The sequence below is a fragment of the Colletotrichum orchidophilum genome (assembly GCF_001831195.1).
Source record: "Colletotrichum orchidophilum strain IMI 309357 chromosome Unknown Scaffold_27.1, whole genome shotgun sequence".
In the NCBI taxonomy this organism is placed as follows: domain Eukaryota; kingdom Fungi; phylum Ascomycota; class Sordariomycetes; order Glomerellales; family Glomerellaceae; genus Colletotrichum; species Colletotrichum orchidophilum.
In genome coordinates, this window is record NW_019172983.1 from 303,020 (window position 1) to 318,735 (window position 15,716).

The 15,716-nt window shown below is 52.3% G+C and overlaps 5 protein-coding genes across 5 annotated transcripts; 2 read left to right on the top strand and 3 right to left on the bottom strand.

Annotated features, from left to right (window-relative positions):
• Positions 1 to 3,101: 3,101 nt before the first annotated feature.
• CORC01_04259 (topoisomerase II-associated protein PAT1) lies at positions 3,102 to 5,719 on the top strand (the record flags this gene model as incomplete). The annotated part of the gene is made up of 2 exons (XM_022615907.1): positions 3,102 to 5,377; positions 5,431 to 5,719. 2 exons carry the CDS (start codon positions 3,102 to 3,104, stop codon positions 5,717 to 5,719), a joined length of 2,565 nt encoding a protein of 854 aa, XP_022477652.1.
• Positions 5,720 to 6,174: 455 nt separating this feature from the next.
• Positions 6,175 to 7,448, bottom strand: CORC01_04260 (DNA-directed RNA polymerase III complex subunit Rpc37; the record flags this gene model as incomplete). The annotated part of the gene is made up of 2 exons (XM_022615908.1): positions 6,175 to 6,875; positions 6,950 to 7,448. 2 exons carry the CDS (start codon positions 7,446 to 7,448, stop codon positions 6,175 to 6,177), a joined length of 1,200 nt encoding a protein of 399 aa, XP_022477653.1.
• A 1,104-nt stretch (positions 7,449 to 8,552) lies between these two features.
• On the top strand, positions 8,553 to 9,770 carry CORC01_04261 (uncharacterized protein; the record flags this gene model as incomplete). The annotated part of the gene is made up of 1 exon (XM_022615909.1): positions 8,553 to 9,770. One exon carries the CDS (start codon positions 8,553 to 8,555, stop codon positions 9,768 to 9,770), a length of 1,218 nt encoding a protein of 405 aa, XP_022477654.1.
• Positions 9,771 to 10,477: 707 nt separating this feature from the next.
• Positions 10,478 to 11,344, bottom strand: CORC01_04262 (uncharacterized protein; the record flags this gene model as incomplete). The annotated part of the gene is made up of 1 exon (XM_022615910.1): positions 10,478 to 11,344. One exon carries the CDS (start codon positions 11,342 to 11,344, stop codon positions 10,478 to 10,480), a length of 867 nt encoding a protein of 288 aa, XP_022477655.1.
• Positions 11,345 to 13,008: 1,664 nt separating this feature from the next.
• CORC01_04263 (major facilitator superfamily transporter) lies at positions 13,009 to 15,290 on the bottom strand (the record flags this gene model as incomplete). The annotated part of the gene is made up of 13 exons (XM_022615911.1): positions 13,009 to 13,399; positions 13,450 to 13,541; positions 13,596 to 13,719; positions 13,774 to 13,864; positions 13,924 to 14,083; positions 14,155 to 14,208; positions 14,270 to 14,500; positions 14,559 to 14,612; positions 14,666 to 14,747; positions 14,809 to 14,888; positions 14,948 to 14,969; positions 15,032 to 15,087; positions 15,141 to 15,290. The coding sequence occupies 13 exons, from the start codon at positions 15,288 to 15,290 to the stop codon at positions 13,009 to 13,011; spliced, it is 1,587 nt and encodes a 528-aa protein (XP_022477656.1).
• Between the last annotated feature and the right edge of the window lie 426 nt (positions 15,291 to 15,716).

A 15,716-nucleotide genomic window follows, 5' to 3' on the forward strand; every position in this document is an offset into this window, starting at 1 on the left:
TCAAAAAAGCAGTCAGACACAGGAAAGTACCTCCACACTCGATACAATATGGAGATCTACTTCCACTCGGCGAGCTCGAGGTATCTCCCACTTCTCGCGACTAAGATTGATGGAGCGGTCCTGAACTCAAGAGCTGCATTCGCCCATTTTTTCTACATGAACTCCAACAAAAAGGGAGGAAGCGTAATTACGTGCGGAAGTCGACAGGTAGATATCAATTCGAACACTTCTCAAAAGCAACTCGCAGAAGAACATATGGCTGCTTGTGCCTAGGTACAGCTTAAAGAGACTGCTGAACCCGGGCTGGCTGCCGACTGACAGGTAACTGATGATGTACACGAGACTTGATGCATTCTGAGCATGACATGTTTTTGACTAGGTACTAAAGTACGGATATCCTCCAAGTATCCGTACCGTGTACCTATCCGTACCTGTCTTCGCCGCACAGGGCTGCCGCGGACCCGGTCCCAACTCTTGGGCATCGTCGGGTGTCTCCATTGATCGGGGACAGGGAACGTGGCCACTGTGAGAATCCGTTGCAGCGGGCTACCTCCCGTCAGCCCTGGGACTCAGGTAGGTACCGTAGATAGGCCTGCTCGCTGAAGTGAACTTGAGCTTCCCTTGAGAAGCGGGAACCTCATTTCAGTAGACACCCTGTCACTTGAGACTCGAAGAGACGAATGGCAGATTCTGGGACTTTGACTTGCACACATGGTTAATCCCCCAGAACAGATAATTTTCATGTCTGAAAATTATTGACATCCCTTTTGCCCTGCGTTCCAGCAGTCCAGCGCTCCTCAACCCCCCTGTGCTTTCTTCTGCGATGTATCCGTACATGTGCACATATCCATCTCTGTTGCCCCTGGCAGATCTAGCGGCCTCGTTTATATTAGCCAGATACGCTGTACTTTGTTTCATCCATCTGCCGATTTCACACAACGATAGATCTACTGTGACTGTATCAGTACGAGTCGCAAATCTTCTGGCAGCCGTAGCAGCCACGCAGCATAGGAGATAAGTGCCTCATTCTTAGTAGTTTCGGATCATGGAATTCTCACCTGCCTCTTGGCATCTTAGCCAGCATTGAATGAATGGGAGACATTTCAATAAACCCAAATTGGCTCTTGTTTAGTTTCGTGTGGCTTCCATGCCTTCCCGGGGCCGTGCAATTGATCGCCGCGCCTGTTGCCCCAAAATCCTGCCGAGAGCTCAGCTCAACCACTGCAACCAGCTCTTTGTCCGCAACCGATGACCTAGTAATATCATGTCAACCTGTCTTCGGGGTCGGATTTTCCCTTGCATATAGCATCTGTCCACCAGCCAGCCCATACGACTGGCCGGTCTCCTTCGAAAGATTCGACTTCAACGATCACCCTGTGAGGTGCATGATGCACTGTTGACAGCGGACAGCACGAAAGATTAGAACACCACACACGGGGGTAAAGGGGCACAGAGCACTTTGGTGGTCGTGCGCTTATATTCACAGCGTCAATTCGGTAACCAGGTGCCTGCCTTGTGTGGTACATGAAGCATTCCGAAGAACAGCCAGCCGCCAGGCTCTGTCGTCTATTCTTGTCGAGTGCTTCGAGTTTACCAAACGGGATGAACCTGCCAAATATCCCTTCCTTGTGCTCGATACTTAGGCCTGTCGCCTGAATGAGCCCAGCCGGGCGGTAGATTCCTGCCCGGTGTCGTGAGCGCCCTACGTTCCAGCTGATACCAACCGACATCGCTCCAACAGGTGGTCGACTACCGGGCCAGCTTGACACTCTACTTGGACAGCCTGAACACTGACAGCCCGCTCCCAAGAAAAGGGCTTGCGAAGTGAGTGCAACCCACGACACATACGTGCTGATGCTTTGTGGCCAAGCCAAGGGAGTCAAGTAAACAGCGCAGCGGTCCGTGGGAGTAAGTACAGAAGCTGACATGTTCAACGCCGTGGCTCAACGTCGTGGAGCTCATTGCTGCGAAAATGAAGTAATAAATCAAGGGGTAGAGCTTCTCTCAGTCTCCAGCTTAGGTCCTGAGAAATTTTGACAGTGGCCAACAATAAGTTAACCAGGATCTTCATAACCTCTACTACATAAGCTCGAACGTTCCCAAAGACATGATGGAAATGTTTGTGGTAAATGCAGCAATAGCATAAAAAGCTTAGACAGGTGGCAAGCAGGGTGCAGTTGATGATGGGTGTTGCCAATGGAGATCCCTGGCTAGGACCCCTCTATCCATATTCGGCGGACAAATAATTACAGGCCACGATGACGAGAGGGGCTATCCCCAGGCCGTCCCAAGCAGCCGGCGTATGACTAACCTTCCACGTGACCGTAGTCCTCGAAGCTCACTTGGATGAGCTTGCTCATTGGTTCGGAGTAAGCCTTGTAGTGGGGTCCCAAGGCTCTCGAGCCTCAATTCCTCCCCACGGATGCGAATGGTGCATCACCACTTTTGGCCATCGCATCCCAACCCCAGCGACGCGACTCTTTTTGTTTCCTTTCACGCTTCAAATCCCACCTGGCGCATTGTGTTCAACCTTGTGCTTTGGTGAATCTGTTGTCTCTGGATGTCGATTTACTGAGCAGACCCGGCCACAGCCATCTGTATATGCCTTGTCGCTTTGCTCTCAGTTTTGCAATTTGTCTTTGACGACATCATGATAGTTCTGGGAGCTGCTACACCTAAATCCACAGATCTCTCATTCTCTTAGTGGTAAGTCGCACAACTTTCCTGATCATATCGGTGTCGTTTTGGAGGCTTTGAGAGCTACTTGTCACGTCCTCTCTTCTCCTGTTGCCGTCACATGGGAAGCAGCGGCCACTATGAAGGCGGGAGAGGACGAGGGGAGCTTCCTTGCCACAACACTTTGACTGCAATGAACCTAAGAAGCGGGAGGGACCACTAGTTCTTTCCCCTTCTTGAGCTTTTCAGGTCCATTGTGGTCTTTGGCCTTCTTCCTCCTTACCTCACCCTCCTCTCATACCCTGTATCTCTTCAGCAGCATCTATTTGCCTCACCTCACGTCAGAAACCCAACTCCGATGCTGACGACGACCTAGTATACAGCTATTTCTCTTACTAAAAACGAAGACGGACTAGTTGTTCAACATGTCATTTTTCGGTTTCGACCCGACGCGCCCTGGCCATAACACGGCGGCGCCGGGCTTCTCTCAAACCCACGATCCTTTCGCCGGCCTTTCTCGTGGCGATGCCGAGGACGACGATGCTGTCGAGTTCGACGATACGTACGATGGACTAGGAGATCAACTCGAGGAGAGCGGCGATGCTTTCAACGACGACACCTTTGGAGGCGGTGGCCCATCTACCATCTCGGCTGCTCCTGTCGGCAAGGACTTCGACTTCTTTGGCCAAACGGCAAAGGTATCTGATGCCATCGAAGAGGAGCAGGTCCGCTACAGCCGTCAGGTTCCAACCGCCAAGCCTGCTCCCGCTCCTGTACCCGTCCAGCAGCATTATCAGCAGGCCCAACCTCCGCAGCAATACTACTATCCCCCAACCCAGCAGGCCCCCAGACCTGTTCGCACGGGCTATGAGAAGTATAAGGATGCGGAACCAATTCCCGACCTGCACGTCGACGCGTCGCTGTGGGGCATGCCTTCCAAGAAGACCATTGTTCCGGAGCCTTCCCCGAAGCCGCAGGCTGTCCCATCCGCTAGCAGGAAGGTCATGAGTCTGGAAGAGGTCGAGAAGGCAATGCGAGAGCAGGCGACCCAGCGAACGCCTCAACCCACTTTTTCGGAATCTGCGCCGACTGCTCAGGGCTACCCAACGCCTGAGTACGGTTATGGCCGACCCGAAGTTGCCCAACAGCAATCCTTCCAGGGTGCTGAACATCAACAGCGTGGTGGTCAGCCTCAGCAGCATCCTGGCCACGGACATCCCGTACAGATTCTGCAGAGACCTCAGTCCATCGCCTCCAAGCCGACCCCTCCCGTCCAAGGCACTCCCAGCCCGCTCGCTCAGCCTCCTCACTCCCAAGCCCCGCCTTCGCAGCCGACTCAGATTCTCCAGAACCCGAACAGGCTCTCAGGCGATGCCGCCCGGATCGGCGCTCATGGCCCTCATGGCCCTCAAGCTCATCATCAAGCCCATGGACACCAGGGACATCGATCACAAGGTTCTTTGGGACGGGTCCCATCCGCCAATCAGCAACAGCAGCAGCATCTCGCACACCTTTCGGAGGACGAAAAGGCCGCCTACCTTGACCAAGAAACCAAACGTGCTAAGCGCAATCACAAGATTTGGCTTTTGTCCAAGGATAATGGCCTCATGACACCTCAGGACAAGAACTTCGTAACCCGTATTCAGTTGCAGCAACTGGTTTCGGCCACTGGAAACCCCATTGACAACACCAACGACGATTCTTTGACTGAGGATTTCTACTACCAGGTGCTGAGCCAGATCCGTGGCGGCCAACGCCAGAACCCTAACCAACCGTTGAACAACTTCGCTCAAACTTACCTGTTCCAGACGGGAAGTCGACAGGGCAACATGAGGAGACAAGGACGGGCAGCGGAGAACCATGTTCAGCGAATGGAGCAGCAAGTTCAACGTGCTGTTGAGGCTGCCAAGAACAAGCCCAAGAATCCTCAGCTGGTCATCGCTGGAAGTCTCGGAAAGATCTCCTTTAGCAACGCCAAGACGCCCAAGCCCCTCCTGAACATCAAGCGAACTGACAGCAGCGGAGATGCCAACCGTCCTGGCAACGGCAAGCGTCACGGCGAGTCAAACAGCCTGGATCGCAAGGCCATCTTGCGAAATATTGAAAAGGTCTATAATACCATTATGAAAATGGAAGACCACGCGCGCTTCATTCCTCCGCCGCCTACCAACGGAAACGACGAAGAGTTCCATGCTAAGCACCAGGAATGGTTGGAGACGGCTCAGGCGTACAATGCCCAGCTCTGGAACGATCTGAAGGTCCACGAACCCATTGGCGCCACCACCCTCCACCCCTTCATTGCGTTCCTATCCTTCCCCAAGGGCAAGAAGGCCATTCCCCGTGTGTTCCGCCACATCAGCTTCGAGCAGCGCACCACGATTCTGACCATGATCATTATCCATCTGGACCAACTTGATGTGGTTTACGGAGCTCAGACTACCGACGGTGAGGTCAGTCTCAACGCTGCCATGCGTGAGAGCATTGAACTTTTCTCGGCTGCCGTCATGCCGAGTCTGTTTGCTTACTTCAACGAGACGGAATTGGACATTGTGACGGGCGTGCTTGGTCTTATTAGCACCAAGTTGAACATCGATCTCATTGCCAAGACTCGCGTGGGCTGCTCAATGTTGACTCTCATTCTAAGTCGAGCCGAACTTCTGAAGCAAGGCGGCGGAGGTAGTCCCCAGCTGTGGGCTGAATGGTTGGTCGACAAACATCCCATTGACACAAACACACGTGCTAACAATCTGGCAGGGAGCAAACCTTCAACATGTTCTTCAACAAGCTCGAGCCAACACTCCACCACATCTTCCCCGGTAGCGTCAACACCGGAGAAGACGTCGTGGTCTGGCAGCTCCTCGCTGCGGTTGGTGTCAGTGCCAACCCTGAACAGCAGCAACGCCTGGTCCTTGCTGTCAAGGATCGCGTCCTCGATACCGTCGCGCACGCAAAGACGCTTCCGGGCGCCATGGCAACTACTCGGTTGGCCACTGTCAACCTCTTCATGCACTCCATTGGTTTGGATGTCGAATTGCTTCAGTAAGGGGATATGTTAGTGGGAGAGAAGGTGCGATCGTGGCGTTTGTTACGCCACTCGCAGCTTGAGACGCACTACAATTGACTGAAGACTTGCGTTGGGATGCTTGAGATATAACGGTCTTACGACGCATGGCCCGTGATTTTTTGAGGGCTTTGGGGTCGCTGCTGAGCTGTAGTACTGGGACTGCAGCTTGATGGAGACCTCAACATGCGAAGATGGCTTATCCCACGGCAATGTGCACAAACATATCTTGTGTACATCACACACACGACTCTATGAGATGACGCCGCCATAGTAGTATCAGGGGTGCGTTACCGCCAGTCTTGCCAGTTAGAGCAAAAAGAAAATCTGCATTTAAAGTTTAAGCAAAAAGTCTGGTCATCTTTGAGTAACCCCTTGTCTACAACACCGTAACGCCTAAGCTATGCAAAAAGACCCTGTGTTGACGAGACTGCCCATTATGTGAGATCCATGCTTGAGGATGCTTGCGCAGGCGCAGCTCTTGCTTTGCCACCACGCCGCGGCCCCACGGCACCCCGAGCCTTGGGCTTCATCTTGCGCGCCTGCTCCTGAGCAGCAGCGGCCGCCGCCGCCTCGGCTTCCAGCTCCGCCTTTGTCAGAACCTTGGGTTTCTTGATACCACTAACAGCCTCCAACAGTTCGTCATCACCCCATTTAGTCTCCAACCTCGCAACCTTTTCAGCCAAATCCACCACTGGCTTCGTCTGAGTAGCCTCCTCGGCCCCATCAATGGCAGCCTTCTTCTTCTTCTCCTCATCCTCCTCATTGATCGGCGCCGGCTTCTCTCCCGGAGCGCGCATAATAAGACTCTCCTGGTAAATCTCCCACGCCGCCTCGTTGTCCTCGTCCGTGTACTTGAGCTTGCGCCAATTCTCCATCTGGACGGACCGGAGGCGGTCGGCCATGGTCTCACTCTTTGCCGTGGCGCCGTCAGGCGTCGTCTTGATGGTCATGTGGATCGCGCGCGCCGCGGCCGAGTTGGGCGCCGCGCCGCCCGCTCCTGGACCGCCCGCTGCCGCTGCGGATTCCTTGGCCGCTGCGGCGGAGGCGTTGCGTTCTTGTTGGGCTACCGCGTCGACGTGGTGGAGTTGGGGGCGAAGGTGGACGAGGTTTGTGACGGGGGTGAGGTGGAGGTCCTCTGAAGAGCAATTGTGGTCAGTAGACTGGAAAACGACGAGGGCTAGAAGAGAAATGGGGGGAAGCGAGACTCACTTCCTTGGAAGACGCCAATCATGTACTGGACCTCCTTATGGTCGGGACATTGCCCGCCGAGCGTCTGCGTCCGGAGAACCTTGTCCTGGCGCACCGCCTCGGGCCATTCGAGATACAAATCGTCCTCCAGATCGACCTCGCCGCGCCTCTTGGGCCTGGGAGGCGGGGCACCGACGCCGAAACCGCCAGACAGGCCGTGGGTGCCGCCGTTCTTTGCCTCGAGGCTGGCCTTGAGCTGGCGACCCCACTTCATTCCTTTTTCCTTGTCGTAGGACTGGGTGTAGTCGAGGGGCACGTCGACCTCGACCATGCCGGAGCGGCCCTTGAGGCGCATCTCGGTCGGGGCGGTCGTGCGCGGGTCGGTACGGTTGGGTTGCTGGAGGACCCAGAGCTTGCGGCCCTGCGGCAGGGAGGGGTTGAAGAAGACGTCGTAGGAGGCGACGACGGGATCCGGGTCGAAGGACTCTTCGGGCTCCATTGCTGCTGTTGGGGCTGTCATGCTTGCGGTGTTGCGATTGGGACGACCTCGCGTTCGCGGGAGAAGGGAATTCGTGACTCTTGTCGCCCGAGGCTTGGAGGTAGCAGCAGTTTGACGTCGGGAAATTTTTGGTTGCGCCGGTGAGTCTACCCCACGGCGGGATGGACGTCAGGGCTTATCGATAAGAGTCATGGAGCTCACCCATGTCCGAGGTGGGGGACGAGCTCTCCGTCTGGCAACTTCCTCTGTTGGCGACTCCTTTCCCCAGAGATACATGAGTTGCTCATTCATAAAATGTCCGCCCTTGTATCTTTTGATACGAGACATCCACCAAGTCTTTACTACCTTTATGCAACTGTCATTTGGCAGGGGTGATAGTGACCCCCTATGGCGACCTCGATGGAGGACCGCAGCCTCAAACTATCAGTGTCCCCCTTCCTGACCATCATCACCGGGAGAGGACAGCCATTGCATTGCCTTCATCTCACAATCAACGAAGCATACTGCAAATTGAACTCCTCCAGAATGTCTCAAGGCAAACTCGGCACTACAAGATCAGCTGTCCCATTCGTAGTCCGAAGGATTTCTCTAGTTGCTACTCTACAGCAGGGTACTCTAGAGGGTGGTGCCTAAGGCTGTACATTAGTCGCATTGGCTGTAGACCACAAGTTTAACCCATATCAGCCGTTGCATTGGCTTGTGACATCATGAGAGGTGAACCCTTGCTTTGTTGTCGAAAGTATTGCACTCGTCTGCTGTGGCGAGGTTGGGTAAGAGCGACTGCACACAACACGCCGGCCTTATGGGAGGGACGCTGTTCATGCGGGCTACTTCTCAAAGTTTGAGCCCTACAAACGAATCAATTGGCGCAATTCTGAGTTTTAGTTGACGGATAGCTCACGATCCTTGACAACTGGCAACGCTATGCTGCTATCTAAGCTGCTTCAGGCTAACATCAAAGTAGCGCTGATGAGAGACACTAGCAACCACATGAAGACTTACACGCAACCCAGCTTCATTCATGCTCATCTGCCTTAAGACGCGAGCATAACCTTTTCGTCGCGGCTTTCGAAAATGAGACTGGAAATCGTTATGATTGTACGTGGAAGTCATCGATAGCCCCAGATGGCGGCCGAAGTCCCAAATTCGCTGAACTGGGTCTCCTTCGTCACGGGCATCCTCTCCTTCGCCCTCACAACTCTCAATTTGATAGCCCTTTACGGTAGTTTCGTCGCCACAATTAAATCGGCTCCCAACGAGATACGAGATTCGCTAGGAAACCTTAGACAACAATTGTGCGAAGAGCGACAGGCCCTACGACACCAGTCGAGAGAAATCCGCACAAAGACGAAGCTGCACCAACGCATCCACAACCTGAGCGACAGGCACGGCAGCCACGAAGCCCGCACGGCACTCTCGTACGCAGAGCAGACGCTGCCGCTCCACTACCTCACGCTTTGCGACCTCTGGCGCACTTTCAAAGAGCTCGAGCGGCCGTTCCTCATTGCGAGCGGGTACCGCGCCGAGGCCATTCACAATGGGGCGTCATGGGGCGAGGCGGATCTCGATGAGAAAGTCCGGGCTGATTTCGAGAAGCACGGAGAACAGGGTAGTTTTGCGGACTGGAGTGCGATTTACAAATGCGACTTTGCGCACCGATTTATCTGGTGGCAGATCAAGGATGACGTGAAGAAGCTGGGGGACGAGGTCATGCGAATCATGGCTCGGCGGACGGAGAGGGAGGTGACTTATACACGGATGATGGTCAAACAGATCTTCCAGGGCGATGGACCCTCACAAATCGTTGACGTCCGGCCACCACGACGGCCTCCCGGCGGAGGTGGCGGTGGAGGGGCCAGGAGGCGTATGAGCCTGGGGCCTGGACCTGTCAGGCGGAGTCCGATCCCAATGAAACGAAGTCCGGCTCCAGTCAGGAGGAGTCCCGTCACCGTCAGGAAGCCACACTACGATCGATACAAGAAACACGGCGAGAGGAGCCCTAGTTCTTCTTCCTCCACCACGAGCAGCGATAGGGACAACGAGACAACGAGACGAGGTATGGACGTGTCGAGGCGCAGAAGTCCGGTAACTAGCGAGCATAGACACAGTCACCCAAAGAGCGATGCCGCTACCGTTGGGAAGCGTGAGCATCGTCCTGACCATCAGCCACAGACGGGCAGCAATCGATGGGAGCAGTTCCGCGGCAGACCTACTCGGCAGTATGACATCAGGGAGTACTTTGAGAGTGGGGGCCGAGATCATTCGAGGATCATTGAGGTTATTCCTGGGAGCGAGATTGACTACTTCTCCCCTCGATCGCGGCACAAGGACGACGCAAAGTAGAGCACATCTTTGATAACTTACTTGGAAAAGGCAACTCGGAGGAATTGAAATCTTAGTTGTGCATCTTTGCCGATTAATTACTCAGGATATGTGTTGCTTCGAAAAAGACCGATGAATGTTTAATCTATGGAACATTCAGAATCATAATACAGACATAAATTGGTTATGGAAGCATTTACTTGTACCAGATTGGTCCATCGGTTTCATGCTGTCAAAACCACCTCTTCTCCTCAAATTCAACCCCAGATCTCTGGTCAATGATGTCTTTTCTATGCCTTTCTATCTGGACGCCCCCAAGTCATCTGTCTACTCTAGCCTTCGTCTGCCATTTTCTTCCAAAACCTTTGCCATGTCTGTCGATGAGTCTGGTTCTGTCAAGAGCCACCCGGCAATACATCGCAGACCTTTTTCAGCTATATCGACCGTTCCCGGGTGACATTAGTTCGAGAAAGAACATTCATTAGGGTCATCCACTTAACAAGGCTTTTACAACGAGAAACTTGGAGGGGTTTGCCTAGCACAAGGCCTCACGAGGACGACCTTCGACAAGCTGTTCCGTGTGGCTTTTCCGAGAGCTAATTTCACGAATCAGCACGTAACGATTGTCATCTCAAAGTTTTTCTACTTTCCAGGTCTTCTCCAGAGAATATGACAAGGCGGGGGAGTCTATATACACCGCCTAACTCGTGCCACGTCTCATAATTATCTCACTGCCGCCAAGATGAACCTTTGAACATCCATTGTGGCAACACGATTCTGTTATCGCGCTCCGAGAAAATCACCTTCTTCCCGAATTCTCCAGAGCTCACTGTCGGCTTTTCGGCCAATGCGGTTGTTGGGCGGAAATTTGGATTGCCCAACAGACCCTTCCGTATGTCTTCTGCACGCGCCAAAAGGTTGCACTTTTTCGCCGAGGGCGCGGCTCGGTGTCCATGTGACTGTATCCACAGTGCAAGTTCGTAGGAGGTCATGATTGTGAAATCGACCACGTCGGCGGGAAGTTGACCTTTTGATCTAAGATAAGCCTTCTTGGCGGAATCGAACGTCTTCCAGGGGTGGGACTGGTCCTTTGGCACATGACTGCGCCTTCGACCACATTTGTCGCAATTTTTCGACATGGCTAGATAAATACCTGACGGTACTTCAAAGAGGGGCTCCTTGTCTATTCGACCAGTCGAGGAATCCTTACATTCCCCGCAGACTGTGAGAACGGTCTGGAAATCACCTTTCGAGATATCTGCGTGCCTCCAGAACTCTTCATGCATTCGTAGTCCAAGTCTACCCATTTTGCTATTCTTGGAGCCCTTTTTGCATGACCTAGGACCGTTTATCAGCTGGTCCAAGGGGTCGCAGACATTGAGTCCAGCCCAAGCATAGGGTTGAACTTCAAACTCTGGGGGCAGCCTTTTAGCTAGCTCGTCCGGTGGCAAGGTACGAAAAACGAGGGCGGCGTACTCTTCGACAATAGTCAAGAGGAATTGCTCTCGATCTCTCTCAGACTCGGTGGTGGGTTGCTTTGGTAGCTGTGCAAATTTCAGCCAGACATCATGTGTTCCCCTCAAAACCCAAAACATGACGTGACTTGAGGGTAGCTTTTCATGCTCTACCAGATTTCGCTCAGCTTTCAGTCTCTGTCGGAAGTTCCACCACTCTCGTGTGTGCTCTTTGATGCGTCTTTCAAGTAGCTGTGATTGGCCAGCATACAGACCAGCGGTGCTGCTCTTGCTACAGATAACATGAAGATACACTGCCCGAGGACAGGAACCGTCAGTCGAATATTCGTACCTTCTCATTTGAAGCAAAGATGCTAGATTGAGCCCTTTTCCCTGCAGCAGGGCAAGGAATTCGGGGTTGATGGCTTCTAGTATCCTGGACCGAAGGCGGCCAGGGCCTCCTGCGTCTCTGACGAGAACGTCGCATTTTTGAGATTCCTTGAGATTTTGAAATCTGGAGGGTACTTGAATGCCATACAGAAGGTTATCGAGTATCCTCAAGTATTCAGGTGGTTTATGAGGGTTGAGTGCACATGACTAGTATAAATGGTCAGAAATCTTCACAGATTATAAGGCATCCGTAGGTATGTCAACTTACAGACGATACGTTCCGTGCCCTTTGCGTCCAATTTCGTGGAGAGAAATCATGTCCTGTGTCCTTGGAGAAAGCGCTACTCACTCTCACCATCTTAATATGAAAGTACTGGCATCCCACATGTCGTATGAGTGGCCGCCTTAACAGAGAAAGCACTGACACCCGACATGGTATTGATGGTCGGGAGAGTCGACTTTGCATGGCAACAAGCTGAGAATGTAAAATATTGCGATATTGAGCTTCTCAGATTGTTAAAGAAAGAATCGAAGGGAATATAGTAAGGATATCGATTCGAGGACAGATATTCAAGCTATTGAGTCGGCAATATGAGTTCACGCCTGAGCTCTCCATTATAAAGCCACAATTTCTATCTTGATATGCCTTTGTCCCCTCCAAATCTTTCCATTCCTTACTCCGCACTTCTCAGGTCTGCTTTATTTATGAAAGCTAGATCGAGAAAGAATAGACGGAAATGCCGGAAGCTCATACAATAATCCGCGCCCTGCGACAAGTTTCAGACTCAATTTGCAGCCCAACAATTAGAAAAGGGTCAGGAAAGTGAGACGCACCATACATTGAGCAAAACAAAGAACATTGGCCCTCACATTGCCATCTCAGTCAGTGCCAATGTACCTTGCATTGAGAGCTCAACAGACTTCTACAAGGTCATGGACCAAGACAAAGCAAGCAAGGCAGGTCCTAAGAGCCAGGGTGTCTTTCTGAGGGTAGTAGATGAATATATCTGAATAGCAGTGATAGATATGTAATGCATCGCTTTGTGTGGGTACGCGTGAAAGCTCAGATAGAACCTTGGAAGTCAATTGTCAAAGACACCAGCACTCTATTGCATTCAGACATCCTTATAATAGAATGCTTTCTAACAAAGAATCGCAGACCACGACTTTTATCAGTGATATCAGAGAGGTTCTCACATATAGAATCTCAGTGGCATGTTGCCGCTGAATGGGCTGGGTTTGTTGGTGTCTAAGATTACGGTTCTCCTATGGAAGTGTTTTCTGTAGAAAGGCATGGATCTCACTTCTATCCATCAGTATCATACTATTTGAGGACTCCAGAACGGAGATATCATCAGACGCTCTCCATCACAAGATACATGCCGTCCCTGGTTGATGTGTGTATCCATCATCTATCAGGGTTTGTCTTGAAACTTTCCTAGTGACTCTTTGCCAGCAATGGCGCTGTCGGGTCCTCCGTACGTCACAGACTTGACACCCGAATTCGCGTTGTCCGGCTCACCTGTCGGGTCCTCCTTGACTGCTTGCTTCGCCTTCTTCTTCTCCTCCCACTTGAAAGCAAAGTGGATTCCAACGAAAATCGCAGTGGAAACCAAGGCAAAGGCGAGGTACAACTTGGCACCGATGCGCCAATGCGGGGCCTCAGATGCCGGGAACGCGGCAATGGGAATGAAGGCGCTCATGATATAAGCGAGAACAGTCCCGCTGGCGAATAGGACGGTGCGCACCTCGGGCTCGCCTTGGAGGTGCGCTGACGCCCAAGAGCACAGTAGCATCGTGGAGACGCTGGAAGAGTTAGATGCCTTTTCAAAAAGCTTTGATCCTTGTTCACTTACGCTCCGACGTAGTTCATGTACCAACCAGCCATGTAGGTTTGTTGGTTGCTGGGTCGCACGATGAGAATGACCTGCGAAATGATGTTGATGACCTGCATGACATCAGCTAAATGAAACGGGGTTTTGCAGATTCAAGACGCTCCTACCGAGTGAAGAAGTAAGAATGGCAGTCGAACACCAAAGTAGTCACTCAGGCCACTGAATAGTAGCTCTGCCACGAGCTGGACTGCCTGTCCAATGATCGGCAAATAGTTGAGCATGGCTACGGAGCTGAAGCAATGGTCAGCACGCCTGACTATCTCGATTCACAATGGTTGTACCTACTATTTGACTGATCCATCTGCGTTCTTCAAAGACTTGAGCCACAGGTTGAAGTAATTTGCTGGCGTAGAGTTACCGCCAATGGGCCACGCGACTACGGCACGTCGTGTCAATATGTATGCTCAAGACTCTCAGGAGAGGGTCGCCACTCACTAGCAAATGCCCACAGTTGCCAAAAGCTGAAGCATCGCAAGAACGACTTGATCGTGATGCCAATTTGAGGCTTTCGGCCCACCCTACGAGCACGGGCTAGGGCTATCTCGATATGCTTCGGCTTCAAGTAGAACTTTGCGAGGGGATTCGGACGTTCGGGCTTTTATACCGATCAGTATCCACGCATATTGTATCTCTAGGAGAGACAATTAGAAGAGCACGTAGACTCACATAGCCGGGGAGAATGAAAAAGGCAGCGAGAGCTACTGCTATGGTGCAAACACCCTGGAAGAAGCACAGGTTAGTTGAGCCGACTATCAGACGCGAGGTCTCAGCAGTGGCTTACGTTGATAATGAACGCCCAGCGCCAGCCAGAACGTCCATGGAGACCCTCAAAGTTGGTTGAAAGCGCCCCTTGCATCGCACCAGACAGCATTGCCCCGGCCGGTTGAGCAATGTTGTAAAGACTCATACGGAGAGCTACCTCATGAGGCATGTACCACTGGCTGATGAGAGTGAAGTAGCCAGGCCAAGCGGTGCCCTCAAAGAAACCAATGAGGAAGCGTAGGCCGTAGACCTAGTCCGAAGTAAGCACTGCTCTCTGATTGCGGTTTGCGGGTTTGGTGAAGGCTTACCTGCTTCGCGCTGGTGACAAGTGAAAGGCAGCAGGTGAGAACACCCCAGATGAGCTATTCGAGAAATTAGTAGGTCTTTAATAGAGACGCTGCCTGGGAGAACTGACTTCGCATGCCGGCAGCCACCTCGAGGGGCCAAAGTGGGAGATGATGATACACGATGGGTACAGCATAATCATGTACCCGATGCTGCAAAGCAAAATACTGTTAGGACGTCACAAAGCTGCTGGACTGGAACAACCTTGCTTACTTGAAGAATGTCGTAAAGTAGTTAAGCTCGTTTCCGACAAGATGAAGGTCCTCCTTCATCCCTGAAACGTACGCATTGCTCTAGGAGAGGCATTGTCAGTACTGGTAGTTGGCATACTAGCCAAAAGGACAATTCATACAATATTTGTCTGGTCAATGTATCTGCGATGGAGTATTAGCTTTCAGCTTTCGATAGCCTAGCCAGAAGATTGGGCCATACTCACTTAAACATGTAGCCCAAGAAACCGATTGTCAAGAAGAACAAGTCCAGGCGCCAAAGCTGTACAATGGTTCAGTATCACTTGGGTGACAGGAAACATCTTGGGAACCTACAAAAGCTCTCTCCTCCTTGGGATCAATGTCGTCCTTTGGATTGCTCGCGACCGGGGTAATAGCACCTTCAGATCCGGAGTCATTGCCTGTTTGTTGGACCGGAGGCACTTCAGCCACAACCGGTTTGAGACTTTGCTCTGGAACTCCCATTTTATCGCAGTACAGATTTACGTTTTCGCAGCTCGAAGTCTGTTTGAATGAGGGTCTACGCATGCGAATTCCACATGGCGTCGAGGGTGAACCTCGATGACTTGCTGAGGGTGTCCTTTTATGAACCAACAAGAAATGGCTGCGAAAACAATCCGCGAATCCTGCATGATGGTATCAAAGTAGGAGACAAAGACGTGCTTCGCGTGGTGATGTGTGCTGGTGGAGCATTCCGACGACGTCGGAGTGAGGGGGTTGACCGCGATTCACGTTGCATCCTACGCAGGCTGATTTTACTACCCAAGTATTATACAAGCCAGACCTCAAACGAAAACCGGGTCGGGTCATTCTCAGTCGGAGACTGTCCGCCGCTCAAACTAGCGCCGGCTAGATTTTGTCGGGATGCAGAGGTACGCTGCCGGCAATGTT